The sequence below is a fragment of the Rhinolophus ferrumequinum genome, chromosome 4 (genome assembly GCF_004115265.2).
Source record: "Rhinolophus ferrumequinum isolate MPI-CBG mRhiFer1 chromosome 4, mRhiFer1_v1.p, whole genome shotgun sequence".
NCBI lineage: Eukaryota > Metazoa > Chordata > Mammalia > Chiroptera > Rhinolophidae > Rhinolophus > Rhinolophus ferrumequinum.
The window spans coordinates 56076090-56095575 of NC_046287.1; the positions used below are offsets into that span (position 1 = coordinate 56076090).

General features: G+C 45.2%; 1 protein-coding gene across 3 annotated transcripts in view; it reads left to right on the forward strand.

Moving 5' to 3' along the window:
• Positions 1-9898: 9898 nt before the first annotated feature.
• TMEM255B (transmembrane protein 255B) overlaps positions 9899-19486 on the forward strand; it is a 35896-nt gene continuing 26308 nt past the window's right edge. For 2 of the 3 annotated variants that reach the window (XM_033104729.1, XM_033104726.1), the window contains exons 1-2: positions 10260-10456; positions 17616-17758. In XM_033104729.1, the coding sequence (XP_032960620.1) occupies positions 10402-10456; positions 17616-17758 (198 nt within the window). In that variant the 5' untranslated portion in view covers positions 10260-10401. Of the gene's footprint in view, positions 10039-10259; positions 10457-17615; positions 17759-19486 lie in introns of those variants that run through there. The other variant, XM_033104727.1, reaches the window with a different exon arrangement.

Below are 19486 nucleotides of genomic sequence, written 5' to 3' on the forward strand. Positions count from 1 at the left end.
CTCAGGCACTTGGGCATCTGATTTTGGTTGTTAACATGCCCTGGCTAAAAGTCCAACCAGAAACATTCCCCCTTTTACCACCCTAGGCGTGGTGTGTTTAGATATACCACTATGATAAGAACATCACCATGGTATTTCTTTAGCAGCCTAATCCCCGAGAGGAGGGGTAGGGTGGTGAGGGGCCCTGGAGGTGCTTCAATCAAAATGGCTGCAGGGCAACTTTTCATTTGTAAAAAACAAAAAATGCAAGTGCTAGTCAAGTGAAACGGGTAAAAATAAAAATTAAAAAAGTGGGATGGATTCTCTAGATTGTGACATGAATATTAGTTGCATTCTTTCCTTCAAAACCACACACACATGCAGATATATACGTACACACGCACACACATACTTGCACACATATGTACACACATACACGTGCACACACAGACATACACATGTACACATACACATATACACATGTACGTACACACACACACACACACACACACACATACTTTACCTTCATTCTTGTCTCTTTATGGCTACCAGATTTTAAAAATTGTTTGCAAAGCCCGTTTGTCAGATTTTGAATTCCAGCGCATCTGGATTTTGCATACTTCTACTTTGCTCCTTGTTATAGCAAGTCTTGTGTGGTTTTTATTCTGCTACTCACAGTAGCTAGTCAGTCTCTACTGTTTATACTTATAAATCCCCTTTATTCCAAACCCCTGTCATGCACTTGTTGGAGACTTTGTATATTTGAATGGAGTTGTGGCCTACGAGAGACAGAGCCACCTTAGAAAGACGCCACCCCCCTCCACGGGGCAGGTCCTGGGGGTTTATTAAGGTGAATCAAGTGTAGTATGGAAGGAAAGCTGATTAACACAATAACTAACAAAAAAACCAGGAAAGGTCGTAGTTAATGCAATAACTGGAAGTCTTTAGGTGCCAAGGGCCACATGAGATGCTACGGAGAAACAAAGATGCACTATGTCTGTTTCTGTTTGTCTTCTGGTCTCCTCAGTTGGACTGTAAGCTTCTCCAGGTGAGAGACCTCTTCAGTGCTTCTCTCATGTCCTGCTGTGCCCACCTCTGTTCCAGGTGCTCAATAAATGCCTGCCCAACTGAGGCAGCAGGTATTCCCTCTAAGGCCTTGAATGACCTGGCATTTGCTGTAAATCAGATGAAATCCCGTTTCTGGGCCACAGTATCCATGTGGCACTGTGTCAGAGGACGGCTGCTAAAATAGACAATTCCAATAAGAACCAGCGTCTATAACATAATACCTCAAATGTCCAGGATATGATTGGACTGTCACTTGTCACACCAAGAACCAAGAAAACCCCAACTGGAATGAGAAAACACAGTCAAGAGTGGCACTGCCGGAATGACACAGACGTTGGGATTCTCTGACGATGATTTAAGCAGTCATCATAAAAATGCTTCAGCGAGAAGTTGCAAAATGATTGAGCATATGAAACCGGAAAATCTCAGCAAAGAGACAGGACACCGTGCGTGCAGCAAGGTTTGAGTGGGAGGGGCTGTTCCACGGCAGAGTAGGGCGGTGTGGCCAGGACGTGCATGAGACGCATTGTTTACCCCCAAAGTCTGCACAGTCCCCTTCTTGGTTGGCCCTTGGGGACGCCCTGGGGAAAGCCCCTGGGGGGGCCAGCCCCGTGCTCCCAAGGGCCCAACCAGGGTGAGGGAGACCTTGTTCATAGGACATTCAGGGCCCCCTCTGGTCACTTGAACATGAGTTACATGCCCACAACTTTTCATTTCCTCCTTTATTGGGTTATTCATGTATTCTCATAGCCAGCTGGTTAATTTCTTGCCTAGAGTCTTTGTAGATTTGATAAATATATAATTACCTAACATGAGCTAAGCTGGAATGAGCCTTAGAAAGAATGAGTACACCTCCTTTTCTATCATAACAGGGCCCCCACCTCCTGTGAGTGTTCAGGTATGCAAGTGGGCTTCAATTGAAAATAAAACATACAGATGCAAGCATCAGGCCAGCTAATAGAAGAACAGTTTTGGAAGAAAAACCTCAATTTGAAAACACGAAATTAAAAAAAAAATTAATAAGATAGGCTCTCAGGTACTACCCAGATAATTTAAAATGAAGCTAAGAAGTCTTGATTTGATTTTGCAAAAATCAAACTTCAATTCCCCAATTCCAGTAGAAAAATGTTCTTCCAAATTCAACCTTCTTACTTCCAAGGTAAATGGGCTGAGGGATAAGGTTATGCGTTTTGTGGGGTTTAATGAAAACAGGCGTGTGGAGCACTGCAGCCTGGCATTTGACCCGCCCGAGTCTGGGGGGGTCTCATTGTCCTGTTCCCTGTCCTGTCCCTGTGGTTCCGGGAAAGGTAGGGGGCAGCTGCCTTTCCCCAGCATGTTAATATTTAATATGTGCTGTGGGCAAGGGACCAGGCCTGCAAGGGGTATGTAGGGTTCTCTTCTTTCAACAGGGAAACCACCAGCCTGCTGAGACGTGTACTTTGCAGGTTGTTTGGCTAATACAGGAGACATTGAACAAGCCTGTGGTTGCAAATCCAAGGCCCGGAAGGGGCTCTTGCTCCAAGGAATCATGGGAAATCTGGGAGCAAAAGAACCTTGAAACATGAGCCATCTGGGACAATTGAAGCTTCCTGCTTGGTTGGGCTCATCAGAACGATCTGGGAGATCGTGGTTAGCAGGCCTTCTAGCAAAGCCCTGGGAGTGTTTTTAATTTAAACAATTCATGTCTCTGAGAACGTCTCCTGTCTCATTCCTGCTACCTCACCCACCTCACCCGTGTGGACAGACAAATAGGGGCCACCTGCCGTTTCCCTGGCTCCCGTCTACATTATTCATTCCCTGAGCGTCATCTCAGGGTTATTTGGTTACAGGAAGGAGTCGTGTTTTGCTGTCTGCACTCCACTAACACTTGGGAGCCAAGAGTCGGGCTCTGTACGCACAGGTTCTTTCGATGATTTGCACCTGCATAGGGGCTGAGCAGCCTGTCGTTCTGGAACAAAGCAGAGGCAGCAAACTATGCCTGTGGCTGACAAATGTGGCTTTACGGTTCTTTTAATCCCTCTCTCTGTAGAGCTGGTAAAGGGCATGTCCTTGGGAGAGACTGTTGAACCCTATCTGCTCAAATAAACAGGTTTTCCCGTCAGTCAGACTGAAGTGAGGGGTCCTCCAATAAGTGCTCCAGCCAGTGGGGCCACGAAGGTGAGGGCGCAGGTAAGAGAGGGATGATGTGCTCAGCATGTGCCCCGACCAGGCAGGGAGCAAGTGCTAAGTGGTGTTTGAGAGTCAAGTTTATTCAGTCTTCCTTCAACATATTTTTTTCTTTTTTAAAGAGAGTTTTGTTAAAAATATAGCTAACAAGCAATATTAGTTTCAGGGGTACACAATAATTATTCAACATTTATAACCCTAAAGAAGTGATCACCATGATAAGTCCAGCAACCATCTGACACCGTACCATGCTATCACAATATTACTGACTATATTCCCCATGCTATATGTTACATCCTCATGACTTATTTGTTTTATACCCGGAAATTTGGACCTCTTATTCCCTTTCATCTTTCCCCTCCTTTTTAAATTTTTAAATTACAGTTGACATTCAATATTATTTTATATTAATTTCAGGTGTGCAGCATAGCGGTTAGACATTTATGTAATTTAAGAAGTGATCCCACTGACTAGTCTGATACCCACTTAGCCCTATACGTAGTTATTACCATATCATTGACTATATTCCCTATGCTTTACTTTACATCCGAATGACTATTTTGTAACTACCAATTTGTACTTCTTAATCCCTTATCTTTTTTCACCCTGTCACCCCAGCCCCTCCTATCTCTCACCCCCAACAAATCTAGTACCCATCTGACACCATATATAGTTATTACAATATTATTGACTATATTCCTCATGCTATACCCTACATCCCCATAACTACTTTGTAACAATCAGTTTGTACTTTTCAATCCCTCCCCCTTTTTCACCCACAACCCCAAACCCGTCCCATCTAGCAACGATCAAAATGTTTTCTGTGTCTATGTGTTTGTTTCTGTTTTTTGTTTGTTTGTTTGTTTTGTTCTTTAGATTCCATATATAAGTGAAATCACATTGCATCTGTCTTTCCCTGTCTGACACTCCACTCAGCACAGTACCATCCAGTCCCATCCATTCTTCCGCAGATGGCAAGAACCGATTCCCTTCCATGGCCGACAATGTTACATTGTATATATGTAACACCTCCTCTTTATCCATTCTTCCATGGAAGCCACTGTAAACAATGCTGCAATGAACATATGGATGCACATGTCCCCTCGAAGTAGTGTTTTGGGTTTCTTCAGACAAATACCCAGAAGTAGGATTACTGGGTCCTTTCTTGTTATAGCCTTTGTTTTAAAATATGTTTATCTGGTATAAGTATTGCTACCCTAGCTTTTTTGTTTGTTTGTTTGTTTGTTTTCATTTTCATGAAATAACTTTTTCCATCCTTTTACTTTCCTTCTGTGGGTGTCTTTTTTTTTAATTAAAGTTTATTGGGGTGACAATTGTTAGTAAAGTTACATAGATTTCAGTGTACAATTCTGTAATACATCATCTATATCCCACATTGTGTGTTCATCACCCAGAGTCAGTTCTCCTTCAATCACCATATATTTGACCCGGTTTACCCTCTTCTACAAACCCCCTTCCTCCTTACCCTCTGGTAACCACTAAGCTATTGTCTGTGTCTATGAGTTTTTGTTTCTTCATTCGTTTGTCTTGTTCTTTTGTTGTTTTCAGTTTTATGTACCACACATCAGTGAAATCATATGGTTCTCGACGTTTTCTGTCTGACTTATTTCGCTTAGCATAATAATCTCAAGATCCATCCATGTTGTCGCAGATGGTACTATTTCATCTTTTCTTGTGGCCGAATAGTATTCCATTGTGTATATATACCACAACTTCTTTATCCATTCATCTATCGAAGGACACTTGGTTGTTTCCATGTCTTGGCCACCATAAACAAAACTGCAATGAACATTGGAGCACATTATATCTTTATGGAAAAATGTTTTCAGATTTTTTGGGTAGATACCTAAGAGAGGGATTGCTGAGTCATATGGTAATTCTATTCTTAATCTTTTGAGGGAGCTCCACACTGCCTTCCATAGTGGCTGCACCAATCTGCATTCCCACCAACAGTGTATGAGGGGTCCTTTTTCTCTCCAACCTCTCCAACACTTGTTATTATTTGTCTTGTTGATGATTGTCATTCTGACTGGGGTGAGGTGATATCTCATTGTGGTTTTTCATCACTAATCGATGATTAGTGATGTTGAGCATTTTTTCACATGTCTATTGGCCATTGTAAATTCTGGTTTGGTGCCAGTGCTGAGCATGGAGATACTCAACAAAAGTCTCAGAGCACACTGAGGCCAGTCACTGCCTGCCTGGGGTCTGTTGGACTCTGATAGTTTTCCAAGAAAGTGCAATGTGGGCGGGGCTGGCGATTCTTGGAGAAAGCGCAACAGGTGTTGGGGGAGTTGGGTAGGATGAGGTCCCAGAGAGTTAACAGGATGGAGCTGTGGAGCTCACCAGACCAATCAGATTCAGATTTGGCCAGATGGGGGCGGGTTCAACACAGGAAAGATGGCGCCCGCCTGCAGGCTGCATGGGAGAAGGATCTCCTCCCACGGATAGGTGACTGTCCTCCAGCCCTCAACCTGAAACAACACAACTCAGTCTGCCCCGCATATGTCTCCGACACCCTCCGAGTTATTGTGCCTCTGCCGGAGCCCAAGGTGAGTGCCTCTGAGTGAATGAATCTGTGCGCGGGCTGTTTAAGAGGAGGACGGGGTTTCCGGCAGCTTTCCATCCCACCCGGATGGTAGGAATTTCCCCTATTTTTCACAGCCAGATGTTGTGGGGGCTCCTCTTCCCAGTACTCTGGGCTGGGGAAGCTGGTTGGGACTGGGGTTTCTCTCTCCTCTGGGTGGAACATCTGTGGCTGAGCTATCCCTCCTCATTCTCAACCACCACACGGAAGTTTGGGGTTAGCCAATTCCGTGTCTCCGCCCCTCCTAGGTACTAGTCTCAACTTGGCTTCTTCTTTATATCCTTAGGTATCAAACTTCCGTTCAGGCAGACTTCAGGTGGTTTTCCAGGTTGATTGTTCTACAGTTTAGTTGTCATTTTAATGTGTTCCTAGAAGGAAGCAGGCACAGTGTTTATGTACTTTGCCATCTTGGATCTCTCCCCTAATGTATTTTTATTGCATATCTGCCATGAGCTAGACATGGTTCTAAGCAGGGAACAAAAGGGCAGAAGTCCCTGCCCTTGATGACTTTAATAGAACTGAATAGGTGCTGTGGCCATCCCTGCCCACCACTCCCTCACACCTGCTTTTATCCTAATGATGCAAAACTTTTGGTGATTATAGTCCCTGGGAAGGCCCTTCCCTGGCTGTCTTTGTCAGGTGTCCTGGCCAGTTTCTGCTCCTGTAGTGGCCTGGGGCAACCAGAGAGGGTCCCCTCCCCACTGGCATAGGATCAAGGGCTGCATGCATCCCCTTCTTGGGCAGCCTGATCTTGTATTTTTAAATCACCCTGATTGTGATTTAATTTATACAAAATTCTTTCTACTTCCCATCTCTCGCTCAAGCCTGAGATTCATGGCTTCAAAGACGGAAGCCTGTGGCACTGTGGATAGGCAAAAATCCTGCAAGTCTTTCTGTCTTTGCTTTCTCCAAAGCCTAAACCCAGAAAACTCAGGGGTAGTAAAAGAAGGAAGAAAGAGGAGGTCAGCCAGTGTCCAGAGTGGTAAGCCTGTGTCCTGCTTCCCAAGCCAGCCTTTGGTGCAGCAGGACCTTGTGGTGGCCCCATCCTTTCACTGGGCAAGGAGCAGACAAAGGCATGATGGCCACAAAAGTCCACCTGAGCTCAGTGGTAGACAGAGGGGCAATGGCTGAGGACTGATGGCCAGATGTACCTCCTGCCATACCTGTCCTCCATCTGCCACTGCAACCTAGCACTGTCTACACTGCAACTCGGGGCCAACCTGGTGTGTACATACAGGTGTGCACGTGTGCCCATTTGCCTGTGTGTGCTGACATGCTTGTGGGGCCCACAAGGATAATGGACTGACTGAGATAATGGACCCATGGGACGATGAGTCCCTGCTCCCACAGTTTGGGGGGCAGAGCCAGCCCTTCCTGTCCGTTCCTTCATGCTGGCTCTATGGACAGCTGGGTGTCACCCTGGCCCCCATGCTGGGAAAAGTCTGCCACTAGGCATGAGCAGGATGCAGGAAGACTGATGGGAGGTATTGCCACAGGCCAGAATCGTGAGATTTAATGGTGATTTTTCACCCCTCCAACTTAGCTTTGCTCCTAAGCCTCTGGAACTTTGCCCCATCCAGCTCCATCCTCCATGCTTGACACAAACACAACCTCTTCCTGAAACTACTTACCCTCCACTTCTCTCCTTTAGCATCCTATCTGTCCCGAAAGCAGTGATTCCCAGTTTCAGCTGCTTATGGACTTACCTGGAAACCTCAAATGTTTCCCCATCTCCAGAGGCTCTGATTGAAGAGGCTCTGATGGAAGATTCCAGAGCCCAGGATTTTTAACAGTTCCCAGAGGGTTCCCATGGGAGGCAATGTTGAGTATCACTGTGTTGGTCTTCAGGGAGGTGTTGGACTCCGAATGGGCCACGCCATGCCCGTGGGGATACTGGTTGTTCTCTAGTACAGTAATTGTACTCACAGATGCTACTATCATTGTCTGCTTTGTAGTATAATAGTCTGTTGTATTTTCCCATATTTCTTGCTTTCAACTCTAAGGTTCTTAAAGGGCAGGTCTGTATGATTCATTTTTGAAGCTCTCTTAGTATCTTGCATATAGAGGAAATGCAGTAAATATTTGTTGATTGCATGAATGAAAGATTAAATGTCTATAGTCAGATAAATACATGTTTCCCATTCAGAAGATGTAATTACGCTTTGAAATTGGACTGATTTGGTTTGTATCTTGTTTCTGCCATTGACCAGCTATTTTACTTTGGAAAAACTATTTAAATTCTTGGTGTCTCAGTTTTTTCATCTGTGAAATGGGTATAGTATTGCATGAATTAAATCAGTGTGGGGACAGAATCCCAGAGAGCAGTCTCCAGGCTCTCGGCCTCATGTGGAAAGGTGCTGGCTCGGGTAGTACATGGCCATCAGCTGTTGCCATTAGCCACTGATATAACTGCCGTGGCTAAGCTAGCAAGCGGGGATTGCAGTTAGCAAGTGGGGTTGATTGACAGAGAAGCAGACGGCAGATTGATAGTGCGGCTCTTGCTTCCTGTGTCTCCAACCCAGCCGCCAGAGAGAATATCGTGGTATGACTCCCCTATCTGTGGCTCAGTTGGTATTCCTTTATGGCCTCGCCATACCCTGGGTTCTTATGCGGGGAGCGGGACCAGAGACCCCGCATGACACCCTGCATGACGATGAGGCAGCACCTGAAAAGTGGTGGTCACAACGTGAGGCATGCTGTAGGGGCTATGTTGGTGTCAGTCCTATTCCCCCACCCCAAGCCACCCGCACCGTCTGAAGGATGGACCCAGATTGACTCAACTCTTCTGGGTAAGAGACTGAGGAGACTTGGCTGTTTCTGGGGCCTGTTGCGACCTCTATTCATATAAGGGAAGTTGTAGGATACTTGAAACATTTATTCAAAGCGGGAGGAATTTGGTATTAGGGAGAACAGCATGCATTTATCATAACTGTTTTAGTAAGTTTAGCTTCTTAATGTCAATAATAATTTGTCCAGTCTCTCTGATTATCCTCAGACTGGTAGAAGACAGATTTCCTCATCTTCTCATAATTACCTTTGCAAGAGCTAAATTAAATTACATTTTAAAAATACCCTGATCCCAGACTATCTCTCCCTGCAGAATTCCGCTTGCTACAGGCCTCCTGTGTAAGCCCAAGGTGGGGTATACTAGTTGTCAGTTGGCATAAGTGGCACAAGAGTGGATGCACCTCATACACTTGGTGGTTGTCCTGCTTAGGCTCCTGGGGGAGGCGAAGGGTTCTAAGAAATGAATTCTAACCAATGTCCCTCCCTACAATTAAAACACAGGCTCTGCAGGAATTCTGGATCTGCTTTTGGTTGCACCAATTAACCTCCTGGGACCTCAGTTTTCTCATCTGTGAAAGGAGAATGACACTGATATTGGGGGAGGATGACGTGATGTTTCTGTGAGGTGGGGCCACTTGTCTCCTGGGGCACACTTACACCTGCCATGTCTTTTTAGAGCTGTGCTTTCTGAGTCTTTGTGCATGTAGCCCTGAAAGAAACTTTACAAAACTTGCCCATTTCATGTTTGCATCTGAAGTTTTCTGTGATAAATTTATTAGTGGGGAAAAGAATACCATGTCTGGCAACACACACATATTTTTAAAATGTATTTTCAGCAAAGCTTTGGAACTACAGATCAAACCCATCAGTTCTGGAACACACTGTAGCGTAGGGTGGTGGACAGGTGCTCAGCCAACCTGCCTGGGATGGATCTCCCAGCTCTTCTACTTAGTAGCTGTGTGGCCTTGGGCTACTGACTTGACCTCCCTGAGCTCAGTTTCCTCATCCTAAAAGGGCGATAACAGTAGAACGTCACTTGTAGGGCTGTTGGGAAGGCTACACAAGGAAGGACTTTGAACAGAGCGCTTAGAACAGTGCATGCTGTACTTTATTAAATACACAAATGTACCCTAATTGGCAGAGCCAGTCCTTGTTTTCAAAGCAACCAATCAAATCAGACTTGCTTTTTGTCAGCAAGTGTTATGAATTATTTTTCAATTCAGACAAATGGGTGAATAGGCGTCTCCATGACAACCACTCACTCCTGAATTTACTTCTATACTGGACGCGGTGGCGGGCACAGACTAGAAATCCAGAAGTATACGCCATCCTGGGTCTGTCTCTTGCTCCCGGCCTCGCGACTGAACGTCCGATTTCCAGGAAAACCTGAGGCAGCTGGAGGGCTGGGGAGAGGGAAGAAGGGGAGCAGGGTAAGGAGAAGGGACCAAGGGGCTTGGGGAGGAGACCAGGGGCACAGGGGGAGATGAGGGGAAGGAGACCGCGGGAAAAGGAAGAATGGGGCGGGGAGGGCGGGGAGAGAAGGGAACGGGGTGGGGGGAGTGAAATGGGGGCAGAGGAGGGGACAGAGGGAGGGAAGGGAGCACGAGTGGGAAGGAAGCTGACCGATACAGACAGAAGGGGCGGAGGAGAAGGAGAAAAAGGGCGGCGCTCTGGGGTGGCAGATTCTGCGGCCACCGCGCACCTCGACTGTCGCTGTCGCACCAGGAGAGCCGACCTCACGCGCTGTCGCCGAGGAGCAGCCACCTGGCGCGCCGCGGAGGAGCAGGCCGGGGATGCAGCAGCCGCCGCTGCCAGTGCCCGGGCCCCTGGCCCTGTTGGACACCACAGGTGAGCGCAGAGGGAGCATCTTCACAGGCTTCCCCCGGCGCCCACGGGTCCCCGCCCTCCCCAGAACGCAGGGCCAGTCCTTCCCGCTTTCTTGGCGCTTTATCTGTGGGACCTTTGCACTGACACAGGCCTGTCATTCATACTCTCTCCCCCTTTCTCCTCTCCTCTGCCTTTTTTTTCTGTGTGTCTTCCTGAATTTGTCTGTCTCCCTTGCTGTCTCTTTCCTACTAGCTCTCCTTATGAACAATAGAGCACAATACATGTGAATGGGACAATCCAAGCTGCACTCCGTTCTGTCTCTCATACCCTAGTTCAGTCCCTAAAAATTTCTAGGAAAAAGTTCATTTCAACGAGCCAGGTAGGTCCATCTTGCTTGAAAGTGACAAGGGCGCTTACTGCTTTTTTCGGTGTTGTTCTGCCTCCTCCACAGACTTCTCCCCCATCAATTCTGGGAATTCTAATTCTTTGATTTCCGGAATCAAGCCTGGTGCAGCCTGGAAGCCAGGCGAGGGGTGGGGGAAACAGGAAACCTGTTGCACATTTAGTTTGGGGAGCTGGCCTTGGTTTTCTACCAGGAAGTGGCCAGGATGGGAATAGCGCTGGGTGTGTTTTCCTGAAGGGGAGAGGGCAGGGAAGATTTTTGAAAAGAAAAGAAAAAAAAATAGTTGCACACTAAGGGATGCTCTGACAGCTGGAATGAGGGGTCGGATGATGTCTCCGGGGCCCCGCCGCTTACTCAGAAATGATCCAATCAAAACCTGAGGGTGTTTAACTTCACAACCCTGTTCGGAGTATCTCTTTTTAAAAACCAGATTCGTAATGTTGTTTGATTTTAAAACAATAATCAAGGACTCTGGTTTCTTCCACAAACAGTTCTATATCCCCTACTCTCTAAAGAAAAATGCTCTATGGCAAAACTTATTTACATGTGTTTTCATCCTCCAGGAAACTAATTACTTATTAGTGAATAATAATAATAACTGTTATTAACTCCTTCTTACTATATTATTACACTAGAATGACTTACTTGATGGTTTAAAAATAGCATTTGACTGTTTTCTCTTCTGAGGAGGAATTATAAATTAAAAACACACTAGGGGTTTGTCTTTCATGTAAAAACACTAAACAGTGTCGCTGAGAGGGATTTGGGGGTATTTTCTACTTAGAGTTCTGTGTTCACCACCTTGGGCATGTGTTTCATTAAAATCAGAAAACAGAGAAATTGATGGCTGAGGTGCACATGATTTTGCCTTGGTCTACTTTTCCTGGGACTCGCTTTCCCTCCATGGCTGGGTGTCCCCACATGATTAAAAGAACTCGTTTTACTTTCTGGGAGGCCCAGGCCCTGCTAGCAGGGAGGTGATGACTTGGAATCCTCCCCAGTCTTTGTGACATCCCCTTTCCCTGTCTGGCTCTACTAAGAGGAGAAAGTGTAAGGGACAGGGACAGAATCTGCCATCAACTCCACTGCTCCCCCAAACTCCCTCCTTCTACTTCTTCCAGACGTGACCAGGTTTTCACAGGATCTGTGGTTTAGCAATTCCCACCAAGGCAAGTAGGGGCAGGAAACTGGAGGTCTAATGAGGAGTGACAAGGTGACATTCTGAGGTATTCTAGATACCAGGAAACAGACTGGAGTTTGGAAAAACAGTAAGACAGGTGAGATGTAGCTGTTGTCCCTTTCAAATTCACGTGTCAGAACTTCTCCCCTCAACTCCCAGTTGGAGAAGCACTGGTGAAGAATAACTATGCCATCTTAACATTAAAACGACCCATGAATAATGTAGTCATGAATGCCATAATTAATATGTTCATTATGTTCATAAAATATATTCTCTCACTGGATCCTTCCTTGTCACAGTCTCAAGAGGTGGGTAAAGCAGGTGGTTATCATGATCTCCACTTCCCATATCAGGGAAATTGGAGATCATTCATTCATTCAACATAGGAGATGGAGCTATCTCCTAGTTTGAACTGGATCTGAGGATCCAGGGCCGAACAAGACAGACACAGCTCCTGCTCTTCGGGAATTCTCCTCTGCTGGGCTCAGAGAGGAGGAATGGCTGCCCAAGGTCACACAGTTGGTCTGAGCCGGTCCAGAACAGTGGGTACCATCCTTGCACGCTGCCACCATGGTTATATACCTAATAGTAGATATTTTAATTAACAGGGCACTGTCATAAGAGTGCTTCGATTGTAAACATGAATGTACATAATAATATTCTTGCCAATGGGACAGGAGAATTTAGGGAACAATTCAGGTAATTCTAGTTGTCTTCCTCCAATTCAAAATCCTTTTTCTCTCTAAAACCTGATCTAAAAATGCATGTCTTATGGCAATTACAGATATCTTACTTATTCTTGAATTAATTTCTAGTTTTCTTTTTTTTTCTTTTTTGCAATATCCTATATTTATAAAGGATATGGTCAGGATTTTTCTTTTTGTTATCTCTGTTTTACATGGAGTCAAAATATGACCAGATGTGTTGTTAGAATAAGCTTGTTCAGAGCCATTCCTTCTCAGTGTCCCATATAAATTATCCTGGCTGTCTTTCCAGACCTTATATTAACCTTGGAACCTATGACAGAAATGCTGACAAAAAGGGATAGCTCACACCTCCTGCTTTTCAGCATGTAACAGTTTCAGAGGAAAAGACAGACTTGGGAAAAAGTGGTGAAATGGTAAAGTTATATTAAAAATAGTTCATAGAAAGACTTTCATGAGCTCAAAAGAGATAAATGTAATGCTTTACTCTGTGATTGGCAGATCAGAATGTCACTGATGAAATTGACAAGGGCTGACCAAATGCTGTTAACCTAGTGGATCTGATGATTTTCCCCATTCATCATGCAACGTCCCTGAGGGGATGAATCAAAACAGAGCCATGAGCTTTAAGAACCAGCATATAGTTGAGGGGTTTCTGCAGACAGATTCCCCCAGAGAGCTAAGAGATGAGGCCCATAAAATGTTATGACTGTGATTTGAAGCCCATGCGGAGACATCTAGTTAATTATTTGGGGGCATAATAGATGTACAATGCACTTCATTTAGAAAAATAGCAAAACAAAATCATTTGAGGAGGAGGGCATTGTCTGATAATTTTATCAAATACTTAGTCCCATAAAATTTAGTTTTAGGCGTCCTATTGCTCTTAAAACACATTTTAACAATCAAAACATTGGAATGGGAATTTAAGAAAAAAACAGTCAAGCAAGAATAGCTGAAGTGGAAATGGCGCTAACTAAAAGCAATTGGCATTTGTCTCCGTTCATAGATGGAGGTTGGTAAGGGTGATCTGGAAAGTGGGAGAGCTTAATCCTCTGGTCGTGACTGAATGAGAAAAGAGAGTTAGACTGCTCTGGAAAAAGCTCAAGTCGCTACCCACTTACTACATAGTATTATCATTAATATGACTATTTTATGAACTTCCACAGTTCACTATGTATGTAGAAGACACATTTTTAACTTTCGTGTCCTTTTAAAAAAATCAATTTACCTACCTCTCTAGGATTAACCAGAGCAGAATTTCACCCATGGAGAGACTTCTTTTTTTTCTCTTTCTCACTCATTCTCAAAGTGACTTTGCCATTTCAGTCCTCTGTTTCCCCAAAGGCACCCTCGATCTGCTGCCATCGTCCCTGGAATTACTGATCTATCTGACTCTGGGGCAAACTACCTCATACGTATATCCTTGGTCAGACTTTAAACAAATTCAAGAAAAAAAACCATCATTGCTCTTTGCATGCACATTTCTTTGCAAGTAAGACGCTGTAAATAGTAAACAAGGGAAAATCCACTGTGAGGACCTCCCAGAGCATGTGCAAACGCACTGTTTCCCAAACAGCATAAACTATCTGCTTGCACTTGGGGCTGTTTCCCTGTAGGACACTCCTAGAAATGCTTCATTCACACGCGACAATTCTTATATATTTATAATAAAAACTACTAGGAAACAACAATGAAAATAGCAATTTTACAACAATCAGATAAAGCTATATTCTTTTGCTTGTAAATGAAGAAACTCTTTCCAAAGCTTGTACAAAGACTGTAAGTTTATCTTCTGTTTTGTAAGGTTAAATTTTACTTCAAAACTTTTACTTTCTCCTTAAAAGTAGTTAACCCTGCAATTCCCCTTGTAGAAATTTATCCTAAAAAAGTGATTAGAGATGACAGAAAGATTTATACACAAAGATATTTATCATGTGGTGGTGGTTAAAAAATATATAGACTTTATTTTTCAGAGCAGTTTTAGGTTCAGAGCAAAATTGAGGGAAAGATACAGAGTTCCCATACCTCAGCCTCCCCCATTATCAACACCCCCACCAGAGTGGGACATTTGTTACAATCCATGAGCCTGCATTGATAGGTCATTACCACCCAGAGTCCATAGTGTCCATTAGGGTCTACTCTTGGTGGTGTACATTCTATGGGTTTAGAAAAATGTATAATGACACGTATCCACCATTACAGTATCACGCAGAGTAATTTCACTGCTCTAAAATTCCCCTGTGCTCCACCTATTCATCCCTCCAAATTGTGTTTTAATAATACAAAATTATAAATTACCCAAAGATACAACAGTAGGGATAGGTTAACTGATGCATCTGTTTAGTGGATTACACTATTATGAATAAGAATTATGTTTAGAAAACTGTCTCAGAAGGTGAACAAATTCTTACAGTTCATTAAATCAAAAAAACAACTAGATTTTTAAGCATTTTGGTGCCAGTTTACGAAAGACCATAATGTTATATGGCCACATTCCAATTATGGGTTATGGCGTTATTGCAAATTTTATTTTATTTTTTTCGTGTTTTCCTGTACTTTATAAATGTTCTACAAAAAGTTACTACTGCTTTTATGAGCAGAATAAGAACCATACATTTTAAATATAAAGCAGTCTTCCTTTCCCTTGTAAGAATGTCATTATCACTTTGGTAATATTTTCCAACCGCAATTAGGGTTGGTTTTTAGTTCCAAAATATAATGAGAGGAGTGGCACAAATTCCTGAGGTAACTGAAAAAGTTAGATGTGGGGAGAAAGAAGGGAAGTGTGAAGCTGGGAAGAGTGAAGACAGATGGGGAGATAATCCAAGAATGCTGGAGCTGGAGAGGCTTCAGGATTGCCTGGCAAATGTGCCCCAGCTCCTTCCTCCCGTGTCCAGGGAAGAAATAATTAACCAGTCAAGACAGCTCTCAGATACTCTGGCGTACCTTGCGTACCTCGACTTGAGTTGGAACTTCCTCACCCTCTCCAAAACAGCAGCAGGTACAGGAAGCAACTTGCTTCTTCTCACATAGCAGGCAGAGCCTGTCCTCTTGATAAGACTGCAGCAGTGGGCTGGGCACCAGGCCACACAGGGTGGTGTTTGGCCAGTGTTCTCAGGACAGAGAACCTCAAGAGGGACGATGGGCCTCAGGATGGCTGTGTTGACTGGAGGGACATGAGGTAGGGAGAATCACTAGTGTGTGCTGCGTTCAGAATCATTAGGAGGTGCAGCAGAACCCGTGTCCGCGTGACGCGGCCTGTGGGGTGGTTGTGGGCAGTCAGCGTCATCTCTGCTCCTGTGCGTCCACTCATGCGTCCACTCATGGGTCTGTTCCTTACTCTTCCCCTCAATGCTTATTCAGCCAAACCTCTGCAGAAGCTGCCATGGTGGGAGTGGGAGCCCACTGCCAGGGCATGTCTGAAAGGCTTACATGACGGATGTGGCACGTGACTGGCCCCTGGGCGCTGTAATCAGGACAATTTTGTGGTTGAAGTGGAGTGGCCTTTTGAAGTGAGGGCCGTGACAGGGCCTAGAGGCCTTATTTACCCAGTGCTCTTGTTGAGGGGTGCACTGTGCCATTGTCAGTGGGCTGCGCCCCCTTAGGGAAGGCTCTGCCTTTTACTGCATGACCAGGGCTGCCAGGATGGTCCATCCTCATAGGCGTGAGCCTTCAGAGCTGGTATTATTCTGTCCAACCTTTTTCCTCTGTAGTTTGCTCTCAACACAACAACCACAGTGCTGCAGAAATCAGAAAAAAAGAAAACCAGAGCACCTCCCTCCTCTGTTCAAAACCCTGCAACAGCCCAACTCTCTCAGGGTACAGCTAGGGCTGTGGACGCAGCGATAAACCTGTGTTCTTGGGGAGGCAGAGAGAGGAGCGTGTAATGGAAGGAACTCTGGAGCCAGAAGGCTGGGGTTTGAATCCCAGATACTCACACCTGAGCCTGAAGAGAATGGGCCAGGGCATGCAGAGCAGAGCCTTGCAGGTAACATTGGGGACAGGACCACTGTGCAGAGAGGAGCCCCTCCTGCCGCCATCCCACCATCCTGAGGCCCTGGGAGCTGTAGGCAGACCTGGGCCAGATACCTTCTGCTGGCTGATTGGGAGCTGGTGGTTTATAATCTTAGTGACTGAATCTATCTCATCTCCAGGGTAAAGGTGATATAGGTGGTTGTGGATGAGCTTCTTGGGAGAAGTGTCTTCCCAAGGGTCTGGAGGAAGTGTTGAGTTTGAGAGGGGTGCTGGGGGAGGGAGAGAGCGGGTCTCGCATGCGGTTCCCCTTGGCCTCTGGAATGAAATGTCCTGAGACATACGCCCTTGCTGGGTCAGCTGGATAAAGACGGCACACTCAGATCTAGCCAAGTTCTTCTGAGTTTGCGCATTGATTTAGAGTTTTGTGTAATTTATTTCCGAGTATGTAACAACTCTATTCTTGGGTGTTGTAACCTTGACTTGCCATGAAGCCTTGCTGTTAAAACTGTAGAAGTGTAAATCTTTGGAGGTAAACTTTCTGGAGTGTGAAAAATGTCTGCATGCCAGCAATTCAAGTGGTCATCTGAGCTAGTGGTTATAATCAAATATGCTGCCTCTTCCCCCATTAAACACACACACACATGCGATTTAAAACCTTTGGCATGGGAAGAAACATCATGTTTTCCTTTCCTCCCCTCTTTTGTTTTGCAGTCCTGGGATCATGGTGGTTAAACGTTAGTGCCCTTGAGGTGGGCGCTGACAGAGGGGAGAACAATGGGCTTGAGTCCCAGGCTCTAGAGCCTGCTGGGTTCAGAGAGAAGGGCCACGCGGACCCCGAATGCACTCATGTTGGCTTGGACCTCCTTCCTGAACCCTGGCCCTTTCTAACAGCTTCCTTGTTTGTCCTCCTCGCAGAGGGGTTTGTGAGAAGAAAGAAGATTTCCCTTTGGTTTGTGGGGTCGCTGCTGGTGTTGTCTGTCTTCATCCTGACCATCGGCCTCGCCGCTACCACCAGGACAGAGAACGTGACTGTTGGGGGCTACTACCCAGGAATCATTGTGAGTGACGTGGTCCCGGGGTCTGTGGGCGGGGCGCTGGGCACCACAGATTGCTGTGGGGGTTGGTGGCATACTGTGCTCTAGCTCCACAAAGCCGGAGGTTTAGGGTATGGGGACTTGTGTTGGTGGTTGTTGTTAGCAGAATAATGACCCCAAAGGCAATCATGTCCTACCTGGGATCCGTGAATGTGGTGGGCTACCGGCAGCGGGGATGTCAAGTCTGCTAGTTAGCTGGCGTCAAGGGGCAGTGAGGACCCTGCATTGTTCAGCTGGATCGGTGTTAGCACAGGGTCCTTAGGAGTGGAGGAGGGCCCGGGAGAGCCATGCGATGGGACAGGTTGATGATGGAAGGAGCCACGAACCAAGGAGTGTGACGGCTCTGGACACGGGAAGGGCCTGGCCCAAACTCTGCCCTAGAGCTTCCAGAGGGAACCAGCGCTGTGACACCTGGATTTTATCCCCATGAGACCAAGCTGACCAGAGTAGTCCTTGGAAAACAGACCTGTAGCTTTAAAAGGCACCTGCCAAGGAGGCTCGATTGAAGATCACAGGAATCATGCTATCACTTGGGAACAACAGGAAAATGATAGCTAATCAGATCTGGCAAGAAGCGGTAACCTAAATTCAGAATTATCAAGATTTTTGACCTATGAGCTCACATCCATTCCCACAGCAATAAAATTTGCTCTAAGGGTTTGCATTGTGCATAGGGAGCGCCTGTGAAATTGCCTTTTATATCAGCTATGAGGCCCAAAATGCACCAGAACCGTGAGCTGCTGTGTTTAGCACCTAACGTGCCTCCACCAAGATTTTGAAAAAATGAAGCTTATTTAATCATATTACTCTCACCAAAAGTATTATCAAGATTAGTAATAATAACGATGAAAGATGAAAATGTCGATGAAAGTAAAGATGAAAGGTTTTTGGTACTCTTAATATTTAAAAATATTTTACAAATATTGTTCATTCCATCTTTATATTATCCTTTATTTTTATTTTTTGTCTGCTTTATGTCTCAACATTATCTACCTATATATAATTTGTGAGTAAATATGTACCGACGATGCCAAATAAATGTATACAAGTGGACACTTTGGTCAACGTTGCTCAAGCAGTAGTTCGCCGTCATCAGAAGTGTCTGGACACTGATGGAAACCACTTTGAGCACCTCTTGTCATTGCAGAAGTCAAACGTGACTTGTATTCATCTTTTGTTGTCGGTATATATTGAGTATTACCATTTTAACACAGTTTTCCTTTCTTAAAATGTGTATACATTTTTTTGGCACCTTCTACATAAATAGTGTCTGTGCAGAAAAAATTTTATCAGTGAAATCTCATGAAGCTGATGTCATGTTGGAGACTCCGCTTTTCTGCCATGTGTCCTGGATGGGAAGGGGAGCCCGGAATTTGGGGGAGGGGTGTGCGGGTAGTGACTGTGAGGATGCATCCTCCTAAATTACTTGCAAAGTTTCAAGATCAGTGTTGAGTAGTAGTTTTTTGCTTGCTCTTCGAGCTTTACGGACTCAGGATTCCCCACCTTAAGAATATCCAAGGTGCTCTGTAAAGGACCTGATTCCTGGGCCACGACCAGCATGAAATGAGCTTCAGCCCAGATGGTTCTGGAAGTAGACTCTGGAGACGATAGATGGAATTCACTTAAAGAAAATGTGGATAAGTCACTTCCATGGAGATCCTGCATCCAACTTGGAGACTTATAGCAAAGGAC